Raw genomic sequence first — 17,440 nt, 5'->3', positions numbered from 1 at the left:
GTCTGATTCATAATAGCAGTTGTTTCTCTTCTTTATACCAATCCAAAATCTTTATATTATCCCAATCCAAAAATCATGAGAGCTGTTATGTAATCATCAGGCTCCACCCACACCCAATCCCACTGTTCACAGTTAGTAGCCAATCTTACCATCACCAGCATATATATATGCATTGTCTGGAAACATACTGTAGGTTTATTAATAGTCTGTTAATTTACAGGTACTTTTAACACAGTCCTTTAATTGAACCATTACCTTTAATTAGGGGTGTCACGATTCTCCAAATCCTCGATTCGATTACATTTTCGATTCTGATGTCACGATTCAATTTGATTCTCGATTTTTAAATGATTTTTTAAGACAAAAAAATTATATGCCTTTATTATTATTATTATTATTATTATAGTTTCACATTAACATGCACATTGCATGCTTTTCCTCGCATGGGGGTTTGTGGGCTTTACAATTACGCGAGAGAGCTTGTAGAGAGTGAATTCCTTCTTGCACTCAGATGGACTTAATGCGCGCGTCTTGGACTCCTATTATCTGAACTAAAACCGGTGCGTCATAAGCAGCTGCGCTTCTCTCTGTTTCACGTGCATGCGCATCTCGCATCTGTCCAAAGTCTAAACATAAACTAAAGTAATAATCCTTACGTATTTGTTCAGTTTTATGCGTTTCATGCGAGCTGAGGCAAACTATACCTTTTGTTTAAAAGTAAACCCGCTGCATCTTGGCGGCTCTCTCGTGCACGTGCAGAGAGCTGCGCTCTGTCCGAAGGCAGATCACTAGGTAGTAATCCTGTTTATGATATGCATTTCAAGGAGCAATACATCCCTCGTGTTTAAAATATAAATCGCGTTCCGCTGGATGGATGTTTTCAAAGGCACTTCTGAGAGTTTATTTTCCCCCGCTTGGCAAGCCGACCGGACGTGACATGGGGGCGTGGCAGCATCGACGATCCAATTTTTTAATTCGAAGTTCGAGGTTGTGACTTAATTTCGATCGATTTCGATTTAAAATCGAAATCGTGACACCCTTACCTTTAATATTTGTCTAAGACAAAACACTTGTGATTCCTGCCTCAGGCTGGTAATTACAGAAATATTACTTCTATAATTACACAATAATAAATATTCACTACAATTACTACCATTTTATTACACCTTTAAATCAACGCAATTTACATTGTTATTGTCTGAAAACTTGGACAGTAATCACTTGTAATATGTGGTTTAAAAATACCATTACCATGAAAATACATATTATTGTTATAAACTTAGAGAAGTTTGCAAATGATGGTTCCTGCCTTCCTACACAATTTTCAATTCAAAATTCCATACTTTCCAGACCAAATTTCCAGACTTCCCTACAGATTTACAGATCCCTACCATATTTAACTTGTTCTGATAAACTTTTAAAAAATTCAACTGCTAACAAGTATGTTACATTCTAAACATGTAGTATTGGTGTTTTTGCCTTTTATTAGGATAGGAAAGTAGCTAGACAGGAAGTGAAGGGGGGGGGGGGTCCATTAGCTAGGACTCACACTGTTAAAATAGTAAATACAGAAACAGAAGGGATGTTCATGTACAATTAAGCAGATCATTTGAAAATAGAGCTAAAGTCAAATGACAATGCTTAATTGGCTGTTAGGTAAAACAAACTTGAAAAGACTGTTTAAACAATAAGCTAATTATAAATAAAATATTTAGAAATTCTATTTGAAAATATTGCCTTTGTGACCTTAACGAACAAAATTATAAATCAGTCACAATTTTTAAAGGGTTATTAATTTACCCAAAAATGAAATTTGTAAGTGTAAACGATATTTTGGCAGTGCTGGCAGACTGATCCAATTGCCATGAAAAAACAATTGAATATAAAATATATTTATTATATACATTTAGAAATTCTTAATTTTATACTTAGAAAACAAAATAGGGACAATAGTCAGGAAACGTAAATAGTTTTCCATACTCTGATTTATTTTTTTCCATATTTTTCCAGACCTGGAAATTACTTAAATCAAATTACATACTTTTCAAAACCCCTTAGGACCCTGTATTTTATTGTGGAGACATCCCTAAACATGATGCGGCACAAAGCGAAATGTGATTGGTTGCTTTACATGTCATATGGTCTCATGGGTGGTCCTTGGCCATTCAAAGCGCCAACGGTTCCCAGATCTTTAGTAGAGTACTCAAGACTATATTTTAAAATAGAGGCTCAAAAACATGATAGAGAAAAACTTACTACTTACTAATTGTGATGTTTTTAGGTGATAGGCCTATTAAAATAATTATTAAAATAATAAAATAATCCAGTTCATGACCCCTTTAAATGTATAACACAGTATGAATGTGAAACCAGTGTTGGGATACCGCAGCTCAGCAGGTGACTTTATCATCACAAATTCCTGACTGATACAGTATTTGTTTCTTGTGTACCGTCAGTTGTGAGGGTCTCTGATGAGATACAGGCAACATTTAAATGAAGCTTGTATGCTAAAGATCATGGATCATGCTCTATTCCTTTCTAGAAAGCACCACTGAAGCCCAAACATCATCAGATCCACATTGAACCTGCTTGCTCCAACAATTCTCCAAATCACTGATTGTCTACTAACACCAAATATATGTCAGTCAAATTATTTATACACTGAAATGTTTTTGGTAAAGCTGATATGAAACAATTACTGGGAAAAAGCTGTACACAAATCATCAGGAACGAGTTCAAAGTGTCACGATCCAGTCCTTGTGTTTCTCCTATCTTGTACTTTTATTTTGAAGTCATGTCTCTGTCTGCCATGTTTGTAGTTCTGTGTAGTTCTTTTCTTTACTGGTCCTCAGGTTAACTGTCTTCTCAGGCCTGTCTTTGTTTTGGTTCCTGTTTGGTTTATTTTGTTCATAAATGTTCGTAAATAAAAGTACAAGATAGGGGAAAACATTAACCGGATCGTGACACAAAGAGTAAAAGCGAAGCTGCTAATGTTAATGCATTGATGAGAGCAGGTGTTTGAGGTTAAGGTGAACAAACTCATTGCTGGAATGAGAAGCCGCTTTAAAGTATTATTAGTTGAGGGAAACTTGGTTCTGAGTCATAGACCGGGCCATTTCAGACCTTGCAAATGGGCAATGGTTTGTTAATAACAAAACTCAAGCAACCCACACCTAGCAACCTGCTTAAAATCTAAACAATCCTGATGTTATATCCGGAAACTGAAGGATTACATTAATTCATCATCAAAGGAGGAAACAGACATTTCTGTTGCTGGTAAAGGATTTGGACCTTTGTGATGACCCTTTACACTTCAGTTAATGGCTGTAAACAGGTTGGCAGGTACTGGTGGTCCTGCTCCAGGTGTAGGTGTCAATGAAAAGAAAACGGTACATGAGTCCAAATGCTGCTTATATTAAATCAGAACTTTTACAATCTAACTTTAATGACTATTCACAGAAATACATAAAAACCATGTCGAACATGTCTTTCTAACAATATTACAACCCTATATCACGAAATTGCGTGACTATTTCACGCATGGACCAGCGTGACAATGTCACGCTTTGCCGCGTTTGAGCGTGAGCATGTCACGCTTTTCTGTTTGTGTCGCTGTCACGTATTGGTTACTCAACTTTTTTGTCCTACTTTCAAACCATTGTCGCTTCGGTTTAGGGTTAGATTTGGTGCTTGTGTTATATGTCACTTTAAGTATTTGTCACTTTAAGTATTGGTTTATAAAATAAAAAGATACAATACTTATTCTTTTATATTTTCTAAACTTTAACCAATTGTCACCTGACGTTGGGGTTAGAGTTTGTTTAGGTAATGGTGTCATTTTATGTAAATCTAACCCTAAACCGAAGCGACAATGGTAAGAAATTAGGACAAAAAAGTTGAGTAACCAATACGTGACAGCGACACAAACAGAAAGCGTGACATGCTCACGCTCAAACGCGGCAAAGCGTGACATTGTCACGCTGGTCCATGCGTGAAATAGTCACGCAATTTCGTGATACTGGGTTGCAATATTAATAACACATTTGGTGAAAAGCCATCTACAAGAAGCCCTAGTGATTGAGGTGTTATAAAAATAGATATACAAACATGAACTTCAGTACTTGAAAAATATCTTCAGTAATTCAGTTAGGGTTAGGTGATGCAGATGCTTCACAAGTCATTACTTCTCACAATACTCAAAGTATCGCAATAGAAAGTTCTTAACATTTACAAAATGAAGAAAGATGATGGTGTGAAGTACTACACTGTCGTTTTATCGAGTAATCGCTGCTCTTCGTCTCTTTGTTTCATGTCCGCTGTCATCCAACAGTCTTCCTGCTTTTCCTGAACTCTGATTGGTTCATTTGTCCTCTGTGTGCTCTGTGACTCCTCATGTAAGATGCTCACCTCATAAACTTTCTCCTTCGATGGAACGGCCAGCAACATGGACGACGGAGGCCGTTCAAACAAATACTGCAGATATATACAGAGAAAAACAAGTATTAAACTACAGCATAAAGCTGGACACAAACATTTACGAGCAAATGAACAAAACCGACAGGTGGAAGACGTCAAAATACAGCAAGAGCAATTCAAGTAATAATATGGAGAAGTCTCCATTAAGCTCTGTATTTTGACGTCATTCGCCAGTCGGTTTTCCTAACCCTTCAAACAGAAGCGCATGTGTTAGTGTTGGATCTTTTGAGCTTATTCTTCATGTCTGGACTGAGACCAGAAGTAACAGAACACATCCAGCTGAATTATTTTACAACATAACCAAAATTGATAAGAACATGTTACATTATATTCATAACAGTTTGCCAGGGCTGTAATTTCAGAGATAGATGATATCATTTCTCTGCTCTTTTTATGCTGACAGCCATGAAAAATATATAATTGAACAAATAAACGAATGATTTTCACAGGTGAATGAATGAGTTATTTTTTTAAAACAATAATAAATAAATAAAAACAAATAAACCCATTTAAAACCTGGTGAGTGTACAGTAAGATACTATATATATATATATATATATATATATATATATATATATATATATATATATTAGGTCTGGGCATAGATTAATCTAGATTAATCTCATACAAAATAAAAGTATTTTTGCATGATATATGAGTTTGTGCTGTGTGTAATTATTATGTATATATAAATACACACACACACACACACACATTAATGTATGTATTTAAGAAACATTTACATTTGTATATATATTTATTTATATTTTTATATATTCTATATTATATATAAATAAAAATACAATATATAACTAAAAAAAATTCTACAATGAATATATATGTATGTGTGTGTGTGTGTTTAAATAAACATAAAATGTATACACAGCACAAACTCATATATTATGCAAAAAAATACTTTTATTTTGTATGAGATTAATCTAGATTAATCTATGCCCAGACCTAATATATATATATATATATATATATATTATACCATAACCTATAAATAATCCTTGAATAAAAATCCTAAACATTAAATGTGAAAAAATTACTAATATTTTTGATCTTACATCACAGTTTAACCTGATCTACCCCGCTCGTTCTCTATTTTTGTTCTTGTTATAGTACCGTACCTGTTTAAGGTGCTCAGGCAGTTTGACATCAGGGTGCATCATTCTGCAAACTTTATAAGTGTACCATACAGCCAGAAAGACCAGGACTACACCGATAAACACCACCCCAAAACTCACCAACAATACCACTGCTATAAACCACTGCTCCACCTCATCTAAGAGAAAACAAGACCACCGTTACAGAATATACATCTACAGACCTCAATTCATATTACAGTATATATACCGTATTTCTCTGGACTATACTGTAAGTCGCTCCGGAGTATAAGTCGCATCAGTCAAAAATGCTTTTTGAAGGGAAAAACATATATAAGTCGCACTGGACTATACAACGCGTTTATTTAAAAAAAAATTATACAAAATCCCAGCCGAAGAACAGACACTTAATCTGGAAAGGCACTTATTCAACTAAACAATAGCACAGAACAGCAGGCTGAATAGGTGTCCGTACATGTTAAAGTATCATAAACAGTTATTTGCACGATACACAATAACATACAGAACATACCTGAAAGGCTGAATAGACTAAATTAACACGACAAGCCAAATCAAGTTCAAAAAGGTCCCGCAAAGTCAATCCACATCACTGAATTCATTGAATTACATAAATACAGGAGCAGCACAGAGCGGACTCTCGCGGCTGTAGACGGTAATGGTTTATCTTGGTTCATATGACATTATTTTGACGTATAAGTCACACCTGACTTTAAGTTCCAGGACGGACAAAACATGAAAACATGCGACTTATAGTCTGGAAAATACGGTATATACACAAATCAACACATTTCTGTTTTGATATAAATTTTTGGATGCCAACAAATGATCTTTAGATGATCTTAGCTAATTAAAATCATCTTTTGGCATCCAAACCTTTATATCAAAACAGAGATGTACGTGTTGATTTGTCATCAACACTTCAAAGACAAATATCCATAACACTGACAGATAAAATGCAAGTATAACCTTAAAATTGTAAGTGCAAATCTTTTGTTAAAACAAGAATCATATCATTGTTCAAAAGACAAATTTCATCTCATTTGAGAAGACGTTTATTAAAGTGACACTTTGTAATTTTTCAACCTTCATAATATATTTTCAAGACCCTTGTGATGGTACATCGACTTAAAATAGGTTGAATGACATGCAGTGTTCGAATTATGTCAAAGCTTATGGGGGGTCCCCTACCTAAGCTCCACCCCCTGGCCAAGCCCCACCCCCCTCATTATAAGTAAGATGTGATCCTGGATCAACAATCATCTGATCCTGGTTTTAATCAAAGAGACCCCAAATTACCCTTAACTCAAACCCTAAAAGTTTTTTACCCCTAAAATTAGTGTGAAACACTGCAAGGCCAGAAATTTTAAACAGAATAGGGGTGAAATAGGGTGGACCTCAATGTCGACTCTAAAATTACATATTTTTACTAGTAGTGGTTAAATGGATTACATTGCGTTTTTTTAAATCATAGATCGAATAATTTTCGGATCAGCAAAACTGGGGCTAGGAAAATAAAATAAGAACAAATTAAGAAATTATGAGCATATAAAAACACAAGCAGATAAGAACTGCTACTTTCAGACCAACACAAAGATTTGACTTCTTTCTGAACTGTTTGCACTCACTTTAAGACATAACTGACTGTCTTTATGAGGATAGGTGCCAAGACTGTGGTATTTTGTGATAATTTTGTGTTTGCATGCGTCTCCGTGCGTCCGCTTATGAGTGTGTGTCCATTTGAGTATGTGTGCGCGTCATTGCCTGTGCACACACAAAACAGCTGAGCTTACTTTAACATCTTGCGCTTAAATTATTTAAAATTGCTTTCATGTTAACATTTGCAAGGTTTAAAACCACACATGCAAAAGATAAGCTTTCTATAAATAGTTATTTATTTCTGAATGATGAGTATTTGAGCGATTCGTTTTAAAAAGACACTAGGCTAATTTATTATCATTTATGTGTGATTTCTTCTGCTTTCCCAATAAAATATTTTGTGTTTCTTTTGACTTGGTGGACCAGCTGTCAATTTGAGTGTGTAGCCTTGCCACTGGTATGAAATAATAGTTTGAGAAGAATAAAAAAAAATAACCCTAAAGATTACTAAACATTCTTACCGTCACTGAGGTGAATATAATCCACACGACACGCAGACAGAGACATTAACTCGTCTGTCAATTCCTCCAGAAAACAGCGGGAGGCGCATTTGCGAGTTTATATTTATTTCAGACAAAAATCATTTGAATTAGTTTATTGCAAAATTGTGCTTTATGGGGGGTCCCTCGAGGCTTATAGCAGGTCCGGGACCCCCCCAGACCCCCTACAGTTCGAACACTGATGACATGTCCACCATAGCCTGATGGGATCTGTATCGCTTTTACTCGTACTTTTAAACTTGGGGTTTCGGGTAGCAACCCGAGCACAAAACAAAAAACTACAAAAATCTGCTTTACGGCATATGTCACTTTCTCCACTTCCTCAAATTTGGACGTGAGAGCGCAACTATTTATTTTCCGGAGCAGCAACTAAGAAAAAAAACCCCAAGGTTTTGTCGGAGGAGACCAGAAAGAGAAAAGGGGAGAGTGACTGAATAAAAGGAAGGCCGAGCATCAATTATATTGGGCTAGCATTTACTCGCTGGCATGAACTAAAGAAGGAGGAGGGGTTTCTGACCGATGCTGACTTGGCCCTCATGCTTTTGTACTAGTAAGTAATGTTATAATGTTTGCATATATAAGTCCTGTCTGGCGCCCAAACACTCTTTTTTTACGGGAATTTTACTGGAAGCTACTTGGAGAGTTTAGAGAGAATCTTATGTCATGTGACATTGTGGCGTCACCTACGGGCGACCCAGGTTCGATTCCCCTTTAGGGCAATATTTTTTTAAATATAAACTTTAACCAAGCGACCACCGTTACAACGATTTTTTTGGCGTTTGATGAAAGTAAAACCCATGAAATTATATTATGACACATGACATGCTGGAAGACACACTTTGTGACCTAAAGAGTTGTCTTCTTTTCCATTGCCACAGTGCTGCAGCGCTTGTGGCCTCTAGGGGCGCTAGACGTGAAAAATACCTGTTTAGCACCCCCTAGTTAACAAAAAGTTCCATGGTGTGCCTTTAAATAACTGTAGTGTATTACCGTATGTGTTTGTGTCAGACATGAGGCTGTAGGTGAAGTCTTACCACTGTATGTGTTGTATATACAGGTCACATTACTGGAGTGGCTGGATTTATTGTCCAAAAACACAACTGCTACCTGGACACAATAGTTCACCTGAGGATCCAATTCTGATAACATAAATCGGTTCTGTTCTTCTGGTCTTTCTTCCTGTTGAAAATATATCATGAAAACATCTTAAACAAAATGTCATTGATCTTCACAGAAACAATTTCTTGAGACATCCCTCATACAGTTTATCTCTCTGTAAGATCAAAGCAAACTAAAGTGCAGCTCACATAGATTACTTTATTTGACTGTATGTACACAGAAATCTCTTGTTGTGCCGGTCAAAGACTAAACTACAGTATTCAAATTGTGTATCATGAGTTATGAGCTTATACTATATCATGTCTTTCCTTTGTCACTTCTCCTTCTTTCCAATAATGTACGAGATAAGACACTTTATTGTACACACCCCTCAGGTGACTCTTTCTCATGGGAGGATCGGTGATATTAACTTCTATTTTACCCTTTCTGCTTTTCAACTCCACACGAGGAGCACTAATTTCAGCTATAAACACACAAACACAGCAACATTTGTTTCATACACACACCATAGTGGAAAAAAATCTTGATTTTAATGCCCCTTACAGGTAAACAAATCATTTCAATGAAACAAAATGCAAAACAGTTACAATAATACTTTTATAATCAGTGTAAGTTACAAACACTAGATCATTGTAATGAATAAATTAAGTGTGAAGTCTGACTCACTTATTTCGTCTAATTTTAACTCCCCAGTCTCCACCCATTCAGACGTCTCTCTATTGAGCTCCGCTCGGACACGAAGATGATATATTCCAAAAGCGGTGACATTGTCAGTGAAATCACAGCTTAATGAAGAGGTGTTGATACACACTGCATCAAAAACACCTTTCCAGTCTCTACAAAGAGAGAGAGAGAGAGAGAGAGAGAGCAAGAGCAAGAGAGAGAGATCAACCATAATCCATTAAAAACACAATAAACTCAAATGATTTCACGTCACTCTGTTACACAACAGAACAAGACAGAATAATAATAAGAGATCATATAGACCCTTCTTCAGTCCGTAAACATTGTGATTTTAGTGGGCGGAGTTTAGGTGGAGGCAGTAAGACTGGACTCAATGAACATTATCATAATTCTGCTTGCTGCTGACTGTTCAAACCATGATTCTTTCACAAGTTTTGTGCAGTGCAGAGTAGCTCTTTGCATTTTCTATGTTTCTGTGATCACAAATGCAGACATGGTTTTAATGTTTTAGTATCCTTACCTTACCAAGCTGTTACGTTCTGCTCAAGCCACGCTGGTAAAGTTGATCGATCAGTTCAGTTCAATATTTATTTATCCCCGTAGGGAAATTGTGTTTGCAGCGAACACTCACACAGACATTTGACAGATTCACATTTGGCATATACTGTATATATATATATCAGAGGAGTCAGAGGAGAATGAGACGACTGATTCAAGCTGATAGAAGAGCAACTTTGACTGAAATAACCACTCGTTACAATCGAGGTATGCAGCAAAGCATTTGTGAAGCCACAACACGCACAACCTTGAGGCGGATGGGCTACAACAAGACCCCACCGGGTACCACTCATCTCCACTACAAATAGGAAAGAAAGGCTACAATTTGAACGAGCTCACCATAATTATGCAGTTAAAGGCGGAGTCCATGATGTTTGAAAGCCAATGTTGATATTTGAAATCACCTAAACAAACACGCCCCTACCCCAATAGAATCTGGACCTTCTGTTGATAGATCCGCCCCACACATACGCAATCCGGCATTTTATTTGATTTGATTGGCTATAAGTGTGTTTTGGTAGACGGCCCGTATAATTTTCCAAAGCGTTTTTCAAACATCGTGGACTCCGCCTTTAAAGACTGGAAAATTTTTGTCTCGATTTCTGCTGAGTCATAGAGGTAGAGAGAATGAGAACATGGATCCATCATGCCTTGTTACCACTGTGCAGGCTGGTGGTGGTGTTGTTATGGTGTGGGGGATGTTTTCTTGGCACACTTTAGGCCCCTTAGTGCCAATTGGGCATCGTTTAAATGCCACGGCCTACCTGAGCATTGTTTCTGACCATGTCCATCCCTTTATGACCACCACGTACCCATCCTCTGATGGCTACTTCCAGCAGGATAATGCACCATGTCACAAAGCTCAAATCATTTCAAATTGGTTTCTTGAACATGACAATGAGATCACTGTACTAAAATGGCCCCCCCAGTCACCAGATCTCAACCCAATAGAGCATCTTTGGGATGTGGTGGAACGGGAGCTTCGTGCCCTGGATGTGCATCCCACAAATCTCCATCAACTGCAAGATGCTATCTTATCAATATGAGCCAACATTGCTCAAGAATGCTTTTTAGCACCTTGTTGAATCAATGCCACGTAGAATTAAGGCAGTTCTGAAGGTGAAAGGGGGTCAAACGCAGTATTACTATGATGTTCCTAATAATCCTTTAGGTGAGTGTATATAAATAATTGAATAATAAACCTAATTATGGTATCTAGTCTGGTCACTATTTATCAACTACCACTGAAGGGAGAAGAATTTAGAAACTTGATTGCTTGGGGATAAAAGAAAATTTAAACCTATTTATTTGCATTTAGAAACACAATATTGTCGACCTGATGGTAGCAGTTCAAAACTATTGGATAGTTGGTGCCTCTTATCATTCACAATGATGTTAGCCGTATATAACACTCTTTCTTTTATATATGCTCTCTATAATCTCTAACTTTATTCCTTATAATTTACTTGCTGTTATACCACCTTCCCTAATGATCTCTTCTGGGCCTAAGAGGCGTTAAAATACCAGCAGATCACACAAAATGACACAAAATTTTAAATAAAAGCTTCATAAAACATTTGCTTTTTCTCTCTAACTTCTGTCAGTATTGTAAGTATGGCCAATCATAACGTTCTTGTTAGCAGGCCAATCAGAGGACACTGCCTTTTTTAGAATGATGAGCTGTGTACAAAATCAACGCATTTCAGTGAGGCAGGGCATAAGAGAAGTAACAATAATGTACGGTATGTAAGGAATAATTGACGACGGGCCATTGAATTATAAGAAAATTATTCCTCTTATACCACGGTTACCACAAACATTGCTCTGGTGCCTATTTTTAAGACATTTGACATGTTAGGTGTGCGGTTTACAGAAATATAATCAACACCCATAGAACATTTCTCAGCCAATCAGAATGCAGCTTTCAACAGACCCGTGGTATAAGTGGAAAATAATGTCTTTGAACCTTAAACCACACCAACTCATTGCATTACACAAAATACACAAAATAATGTTGTTTTTAGCAACATAATAGGAGCTCTTTAACCTTTGTTAATGCCAGTAGAGTTAATTATGTTAGTTCGTGTTGCATTAACTAATGTTAACAGACACAACTTTTGATTTTATAAATGTATTAGTAAATACTGAAATGAACATGAACTAAGATGAATAAATGCTATAGACATATTGTTCATTGTTAGTTCATGTTAGCTAATGCATTAAAGGCGGAGTCCACGATGTTTGAAAAACGTTTTGGAAAAGAAGACGGGCCGACTACCAAAACACACTTATAGCCAATCAGCAGTAAGGAGCGTGTCTACTAACCGACATCCTTGCCGAGTTGCGTATGTGTGGGGCGGGTCTATCAACAGAAGGTCCAGATTCTATTGGGGTAGGGGTGTGTTTGTTTAGGTGATTTCAAATATCAACATTGGCTTTCAAACATCGTGGACTCCGCCTTTAACTAATTGTTAACAAATACAACCTTATTGTAAGTTTTGAGCATTTTGATTTTATCTGACTATATAAGGTCCCACACTGTCAAGGACCATGAATGCTATTAACTTTAAGTTAACTTTAAAGGACAAAATCAGACTGGCCAACCCATACATGCTCACTCAGTGGAGGGATGATGTGACAGGATTATCTCCAGTTAATTTGCCCTGACATCTACACGTATCTCATAGAGGGAAAAAAACATGTATGTATAGTAAAAAGAAAAGAGGGAGTATAAATCATTAGATGTCTGTAACTACGTATGTGCTGAATCAATACATTTACAAATTGCAGCGTGTACTAACAGAAAAAGATGATATTTGGGTTCCTTGTGTAGTCGACTTTATGCTGAATCGTACTGGCCGCCTCCAGTTTTCCTTTTGTTTTGCCTCCAGCTACTGTAGTGTCATGACGTAATTGTGACATAGGCACTAAAAGGGTCTGTATAGATCTATATCTATAGAGGTCTAACAAAAAAAAACTAATCTTATCTGTACTTTTGACCTCTTCACTGACCTCAGTTCAGCTGTATATTTGAAGTGTTTATCATTGATGGTTTTTGGTGGATCCCATGTCAGCTGTAATCCCAAATCTAATGATGAAACTCTTACATTGTCAGGGACTGGAACATACTCTGTGAACACACACAACATTTAGAGACAAAGAGATAAGTATTTAAAATGGGTGGAAATTTAATGAGCTTAAAAGAAAATAACAAAAACATAACAAAAAAATATACAAGAGATAAATTTACATTTATACATTCCTGGGATTGAACCCATGACCTTTACACCAGTCATTCTCAACCAAGGGGCCACATGGGAAGTGGTGGTCTACTGCCAACTTAATATTTATTTTTTATTTTTCAATTGACAAATCTTGATATTGTTGCATCAGAGTGTTATTATAAATTAATATGAAAAAAAAAACAAGATGCATGATATAAAATCACAATTGCAACACCAATCACAATGTCAGACAGAATGTTTGTTCATTCATATCCAGTAACGTTATGTTGATGTTAAATTGATTATATCGGCCATATATACCACAGATATGCAGCCATATAATTTTTTTTTACAGAACACAGAACATTTTTTATTTTTAGATTCCATTGTTTGCTGCGACTTAGGTCACTGGTTAGTGACACCAGCCAACCCTTCACTTTAGTCAGTGGGTCTCTTTTTCAGGAAGCAGCAGACATGCGGTGTCTTCACGGCATTTTTACACCTGTCAATCGGATCATAAGTGGATGAGAGAGAAACATTCCTGTTTTAATCCGTTTCTTTTGTACACTTGTTCCGACCGCTTTTGCCCCAGAATACTTCGTGGGGATGGTCTATAGGCGAGTTGTTTAAACACGAGCGAGAGATATGACGTGTTTAACTGACGCGCACTAATATTATGCTGCTTTTGTTGTTACTAATCATGCTCATACATTTGTACATGCAAATGTAAGGGCTTTCTCAGATACGTCGGGGCAATTGATGAAATAAACTCGCGTAACTATTAAACCCCCACAAAATGAAACATAAATAAAAGAGGCGGAGAACAGACACTTTAGTTTTATCGCGCGTGAAAGCCGCACGTGAAATTCTATTCATCGAGACAATAACGCGTTAAACGCCTCATTTGTGCTGCGAGACCTCCAGATGCACGTCAACAAGTCTTTACATTGACTTAATATAGAAATCACTCACGCTTGGCGCTTCTTCTGCGGCTGGTGTGAACGCAGCATTAGATGACATCCTTACCCAAACCTAACTCTAACCCTAAGGCCAGTTGACAATGGGTTAAAATGTAGAAAATATATAAAAATCTGAATTTTTTTATAAACCAATACTTAAAGTGACATCACAACGAAAAACACCAAATCTTACCCTAAACCGAAGCGAAAATGTTTAAGTCACTTCTGTGTTGGCTTCATCAGAGAGATTGAAAGGTTGCCTTTTGGCACACCCATAATGTTTGTCAACACCCCTGTGGTCAAACCAACAGTTTAAAAACCAATCTAAAATTATAATTCATTATTCATTATAATAAGGTTTGATTTGTATCCAAAATGTTGTCGAATGCAGCTGTAAAGTGTCAGAGGAGAACTGATCCTCTCAGCTCAGTCTTGTTTCTCGCAAGTTTTCTTCTCCATTTATACATCACTGGAGATTTGGTTCCTTACTGCTGTCACCCTGTGGGTTTGTTTACTGGAAAACTGCTAACATTAGCCTAGGTTAAGGTTTTATAAATTCTGTTAATATCGCTCTCATTATAATGATCCAGTTACCCACTTTTTGATATCCATATTTTCAGTGCATAATAAAATAGTCATGTAAATTCTCCTTCTGTGTTCAAACTTCTCTTCGTTTTTAAGTTCATTTTCCTGTAAGATGTAAAGTCATGTCTGGTTTAATTTAATACTGATCGTCTATCATATAGGACTAAATGTCCTGTAGTTTCAGTAAATATACAGTACTGTGCAAAAGTCTTAGGCCACCACCACCAGCTTTGTTGTTTTAGCAAATATTCAATCAATATTTTTATTGACATACAAACATAAAATACAGGAAATATATACACAAAATTAAAAACAAAAAAAAAATCATTACAAGTCTTCTTTAGGCATCAGTATTTAGTGTTGACCTCTCTTGAAATTAGAAATTAGTATTTCATTTCATTTCTGTTTAAGAGATATTGCAGCTGTCTGCTATTGCTCAAGTGGAAGAGGAGGTTACCCTAAATACTTCACACCTTAGCTTATATGTTTACTGTTTTTAATACTACATACACATTTTTTCCGATATTCTGATTGTATTCTAATAAAGAGACTGAGAAATAATTATGATCACTATACCATTACAAAAACAACACATCTAATATGTGAATTGAATGTAATAAATATGAACAAGTTTGAGCTTGCACAACCGGTGTCACAAAAACATACTAAGTCTCCTGTACTAATGTTTATAAAGCTGCTTTTTTACCGAATTTGAGTTGAAATAACACAGTATTATTTTTAGCATGCATACATTTTACTGTAGTATGCTGTATGTGTGTAAGTTGGTCAAAAGTTGAGTATTTCGGTCATCAGTGAATGTGAATTACAGGAAGTTCTGATCTCATTTACTGTCAGTCACAATAGAGATTTCCCGTCTGATCACATGTCTGATCATAATAAAATTACGTTAAACACATACATAAAGCAGCACAATATAACACATTTCTGTAGTTTTTAGTGTAACGTTAAGTAAATGTAAGTTTGTTTGGTTTAAGTCGACGTCTGTTTGTTTATTCGCGTAGTCTAACTCGTGACAGATTAAACATATTGAATACCATATTAAAAGTCTCACCTGTGCTGATGAAGCCGATATAAAATAAGACTGTAGGCAAACAGAAGAAATAGGAGTTGATCATTTTTGTTGTGAAGAATGAAGATAAAGAGAAGAAAGAACTGAAAGATGTGTAAAGTCCTGACAGAGTTTATTCTCGTGTGTTTCCGTGTATGTAAAAGAAGAGGAGGAGTCTGACAGAAAGCGAAAGAACGCAAATCGTCATCATTCATTTACCGTCTGTCTATCTGTCCCGCACGATTAACTGGAAATTCCGAATAACAACACTGTTCAGATATAAACACATGTCAGTATAGCTACAGCCAACAACACTTCCGGATTTATCTACGAGATGATTTTTTTTGTAATTGAATATCATCAACAAGTATAAATACGAGAAAAAGATGGAAAGATAAACTTTACACATTTTGACGTCACCACATAAAGATACTGACATTAAAATTTAGGCAATAATAATAAAAACTGTAAACAAAATTTCACTGGGGGAATTCTAGTTGGGTGGGGGGGGTGACTCTTAGATGGGTTTAAAATAACATAATATTGAAATATTACGTCACAGAAAAATGTAACAATTTAATGGGTCCTCATTTTAAAGAAAAAAATGCTAGTGTGAGATATGTAGTTCATACAGTGTCATTGGTTCATGCTGGTTTCGTGCTGGTCATCAGCATCCCAGCATCCCATGTTGTGTTTTGGTGCTGGTATGGTGACCACCAGCTAAACCAGCATGGGAATTACGCTGGTCTATGGTGGTTTCTTCAGCAGGGATATGACAACATAGATATGTATATAAAGGCTAGATGGCTCAAGGCGGAGTCCCTATAACGGCATCACCTGGCAGCCATCTTACGACAGGGCGCTCGCTCACTCGTAGCATTGAGTTTAATGGTGCAGGTACTTTTAAATGACCATAACTTGCTCAATTTTCTACCGATTTTCAAACGGTTTGGGTTTTTACAAACGTTATTAACGTGGCTATAATTCTGGATGCTTTAACATGTTTCATGAATTTATTTTTTATTTTTAGTATAGGTATGCAGTGTCATAGGTACATCTTTGACGTTTATAACAAACCAAACCGTTTGAGGGTCGGTAGGGAATTGGGCAGGTTGTGGTCATTTGGAAGTGCCTGCATCATTAAAGCTCGGTGCTGCGAGTGAGCGAGCGCCCTGTCGTAAGATGGCCGCCAAAATGCGGACTTGCACTCAATTGGCCAGCAGCGCGGACGAGCCATCTAGCCTTTATATACATATCTATGTATGACAAGCTTGATGATGCAATATGTAAGGAATAATTGATGACGTGCGAATTAAGACATTGTTTTGGTGCATATTCCCTGCTTAAAAAACAATAGACACCAGCACAGAAATTCTATTGGTTTTATTAGGAATTGTATTGGTTCTAATGGAATATGCCCCAAAACACATAGTGTATTGGTCTTTGATGGTCTCTAATGGTATGTACTGGTTCTATGTAT

The 17,440-nt window shown here is 36.5% G+C and overlaps 1 protein-coding gene across 2 annotated transcripts; it reads right to left on the bottom strand.

Annotated features, from left to right (window-relative positions):
* Nucleotides 1-2,514: 2,514 nt before the first annotated feature.
* On the bottom strand, nt 2,515-16,124 carry crfb4 (cytokine receptor family member b4). 2 transcript variants are annotated; one of them, XM_073854894.1, is made up of 7 exons: nt 15,964-16,124; nt 13,136-13,253; nt 9,548-9,717; nt 9,190-9,344; nt 8,797-8,938; nt 5,610-5,764; nt 2,515-4,473 (listed from the first exon to the last, which is right to left on the bottom strand). In XM_073854894.1, exons 1-7 carry the CDS (start codon nt 16,025-16,027, stop codon nt 4,261-4,263), a joined length of 1,017 nt encoding a protein of 338 aa, XP_073710995.1. In that variant the 5' UTR covers nt 16,028-16,124; the 3' UTR covers nt 2,515-4,260. The 2 variants fall into 2 exon arrangements, with proteins under 2 accessions (XP_073710995.1, XP_073710994.1); XM_073854893.1 differs by having other exon boundaries at nt 8,797-8,943; nt 9,192-9,344.
* Nucleotides 16,125-17,440: the final 1,316 nt, after the last annotated feature.

Source organism: Misgurnus anguillicaudatus, chromosome 17, assembly GCF_027580225.2.
Source record: "Misgurnus anguillicaudatus chromosome 17, ASM2758022v2, whole genome shotgun sequence".
Classification (NCBI taxonomy): domain Eukaryota; kingdom Metazoa; phylum Chordata; class Actinopteri; order Cypriniformes; family Cobitidae; genus Misgurnus; species Misgurnus anguillicaudatus.
This window is presented reverse-complemented; position numbering and strand designations above follow the sequence as displayed.